This window comes from Gavialis gangeticus, unplaced genomic scaffold, assembly GCF_001723915.1.
Source record: "Gavialis gangeticus isolate Ggan-Ray unplaced genomic scaffold, GavGan_comp1, whole genome shotgun sequence".
In the NCBI taxonomy this organism is placed as follows: domain Eukaryota; kingdom Metazoa; phylum Chordata; order Crocodylia; family Gavialidae; genus Gavialis; species Gavialis gangeticus.
Genome location: NW_017729002.1, coordinates 20,953,665 through 20,957,039, shown reverse-complemented (window position 1 = coordinate 20,957,039; position 3,375 = coordinate 20,953,665). Strand labels below are relative to the sequence as shown.

General features: G+C 38.9%; 1 protein-coding gene across 1 annotated transcript in view; it reads right to left on the bottom strand.

The window, feature by feature from the left end:
• The window catches only part of IFT140 (intraflagellar transport 140), a 275,996-nt gene that overhangs the window by 207,858 nt on the left and 64,763 nt on the right, over positions 1 to 3,375 (bottom strand). Inside the window, exons 7-9 of the mRNA XM_019507634.1 lie at positions 2,596 to 2,687; positions 1,348 to 1,454; positions 843 to 991 (exon numbers count right to left, since the gene is read on the bottom strand). Of these exons, the coding sequence (XP_019363179.1) occupies positions 843 to 991; positions 1,348 to 1,454; positions 2,596 to 2,687 (348 nt within the window). The remainder of the gene's footprint in view (positions 1 to 842; positions 992 to 1,347; positions 1,455 to 2,595; positions 2,688 to 3,375) is intronic.

Genomic DNA, 3,375 nt, shown 5'->3' with positions numbered 1-3,375 from the left:
TCTTAGTCCACTGTGGATTAAATTAAGCCTGAAAAGGGTACTCTTATATACAAGGACTTAACAAAACTATTTAAAAATATACATCCAGGTTTATGCCCCAATAATTGTTTTAGAATTAAGACAGCATTCCAGCATGAAAAATTACAAACATTTTCAGACATTTTCCTCCTAATACCAAGTGTCCTTTTTGAAGAAAAGGGATGGTTTTCTGGTCAAACAGTAGAACTGAGCATCAAGATTCTCAGATTTTACTCAAAGCTTCATCAAGGATTTATTGTTTAATATCTGAAACTTCATTTACTCTTTGTGCTACTTATAAGTCTTTATCATTGGGTTAGTATACACCTACTTCACTAGGCAGTGGCAGTTATTTTTTGTTTTTTCAATACTGAAAGACCCTCAGATGGAAAGTACTATAGAAACAAAAAGCTTTATATTTCAGAAGTCAGTGGGCACATCTACACATTCATTAATGCACTGTAATTATTGTGCATTAAGTTTAGTACCTGTAATTACAGGTACCACCGCAATGAGCTGTAATCAGCACTATTGCACATTAACCACAGGGCATGCTTTTGTGGTGACGCTAATGCATAATAGAATTAGTCTACTGTACATTAGCATGGGTTTTGCCCACCATGCTAATGCGCAGTAGAATTAGTCCACTGTGCTCAAGGCATCTAGTGTAGACATGCCCAGTATGTCTGTGACTCTTCTCTTTCTAATTCTAATATTTAGAACTAGAGGACAGAGGCAAATGTAGCTTTGGAAGAATGTACCTAATTCCTTCTTCTGACTGCTAAGAATTTCAAAGATGACAGGAAGCTCTTTTTTTGTCTTACCTTTATCTGACTAATATTCCCCTCAAGCTCTGTAGGGGTTTGAAGCCTCCATCTGTCCTTGCCCTCCAATGCCCATGGGCTCTGACTGGACACTGATGCTTTTCTCCATATAGCTATTCTGCCTTTGTTGGTACCAGCTGCTAGGAGACCTGTCATTAACAAAGTTGTTATGCATTTTAAATTGGGTTCAGAAAACAAACATATACAATTGCAGGAGGTAAGCAGTGGTGAAATGTTGGTTGTATTTATAATCCAACTATCTGATTCACACTCATTAATACACTCACAGCACTAAGACAGGCACTATGCATCTTTTCAGCAAGTAGTTCAACCAGTGCTTCTCCGTCTTGACTAAAAACCAACCCTCCAGCCCTGAACCTCTCATAAGGAAAGCATGTAAAAAGTATGGCATGGCTTTACCTGGGTAAAGGTCTCTGTTATAATGCAAAATTTAACTAAAATTTAGCTTTAGGAGCTAAAGATCAGTTCCAATGGGACAGCTCACCTTTAGCACTGCAATAAGAAACACAGTTTACACATTCGCCTGCCTCAAAGCCAAGCTTCATATCTGGAGAAAGCACATAGTTCTCACTCCGCTCCAGATCCCACAACCTAATTACACAGAAAAGAAAAGGCTTTTAACAATTCTTTCCCTTCTAAATGTCTCATGGAAGAGAGTCAATGGGATACAGCGACGGGCAACAGTTGTTTATTGCAAGAACATTCAGATCTTTACAATGAAACAATGAGAAGCTGTCTATGGAATATGCAACCCTTTCCATCTTTTAACATTTTACTCTTTAGAGTATGTTGTGACATCTTGTAAGAAAAAAGATTTAGAAACAAACTTTACTTGCCATCACATGATTCACCATATTTTTAAAAGGTCCTTTGGATTGTAGTAGAATTGTCTGGAACAAAACACTAATGCCATACGTAATGGTCTCCATCATTAAGCAAATGATGCTTAGTCATTACCAGCACTCTCTTAGTGTTAACCAGGAGACTGATTGATCATATCAGTAAGTTATTGTTCTGGAAAATGCATACCATACACTGATTTTGCATTCATTTCAGTGAAGAGGTAATACAGAAGTAAACGGAGCCACTCAGAAAGTCAGAAGTTCAAATGGAGGGCATATTTCTAAGTGTAAATTGATTAAACAAACCTTCAGAACATACCAAAATTACAGTAAGGCAAAGCATCACACTTGGGGGTGGGGGCCAGGGAATGAGGTGTGTAAGCTTTGCAGTATTCCAGTTGTCTTAGCCTTCTAGAGAGAATTCCTGACAAGAGAGCAGAACAGTCCTTTCTTCCCTTGTTGACACTATAGCTGCTAGAAAAAAAATCAGCTAACAAGAATAGAAAGGACAAGGAAGTAGTTCTCCTTTTCCTGCACAAAGTCAGAGAAGTCTACTTTTCATGGAAAGAAGTAAACAAAGGCATTGAAAAGCTTGCATTTGGAATAGAAATAAGTCAAACGGTACCAGATGCTAAAATGATACCAGATACTATGATAGAAAGGAAAACATACAGGATCCCTAAACATCTTCATAAGTTAGGAGTCAATTAATTTTTTTTCTCATCTTGAAGTTCTAATAATTAGATTCAAACAGAAAATAGTAATGTTTTATTTTACCATAATTTGAAAGCAAAGACACCATAAAGGAAATCAATTGTTTAGTCACTGCTGAACTGGACTGCCAGCTCGCAAATCTCTTGGGCCTCAACAGTATTCAAAGCCTGTCTTACCTGAGGACCGTCTCCCCTATTGCTGTAACAAGAAGGCTGCGTTCGATTACTATGATATCTGCAGAATGACCCACCTTCCCACTTAACTTAACCTGTTAACAAAAGACAACAAGTGTCAGTGCTGGTTAAATCAGCTGTAAAGCAGAAACAAATAATTATTATACTGAACCAGGCCCACCTAGTTCATCTAATCTAGCATCGTATCTCTGAAAATTAGCAAAAAGCATTGCATTAAGTAGATGTAAGATAATCTGTCCCCTACATTAGATGTTTTCAGAAAACCTAAAGAATGAGGTTTAACACCTATTCCAAAATACTTTAGGACTTTTAAAAAGTCAATGACTCAACCCACTGTAAAAATCTGTATTAATTTTAGGGGAATATTGCCAGAACTAGGGCAGTGAAGCAGGACATAAAAGCCAGAGCTATTTTCCAAACAACACACTTTTCCAGTGTATCAACAAGCTTGCAAGCTGGTACAGCAATAGGGTTACCATACATCCAGGTCTTCCCAGACATGTCGTCTTTTTAAGCCCTCTGGGTGGGTTTTTTAAAATCTTACCAATTGTCTGGGATTTTGCCATGCTTTGGGGGTGGGAGTAGGGGGAGGGTGATCTAAGGCAGCAGGGAGCACAGACATACCTCCCTGTAGATGCGGAGGTGCACAGTAGACCCATGTGGTACTCCCTGCTGCCTCTGACTGCCCTCCCCCTGCTCTCTCACCCAGAGTAAAACAAAATCCCAGGCATTTGGTCAGGACAAGGGGGTGGGGGCTGGGGC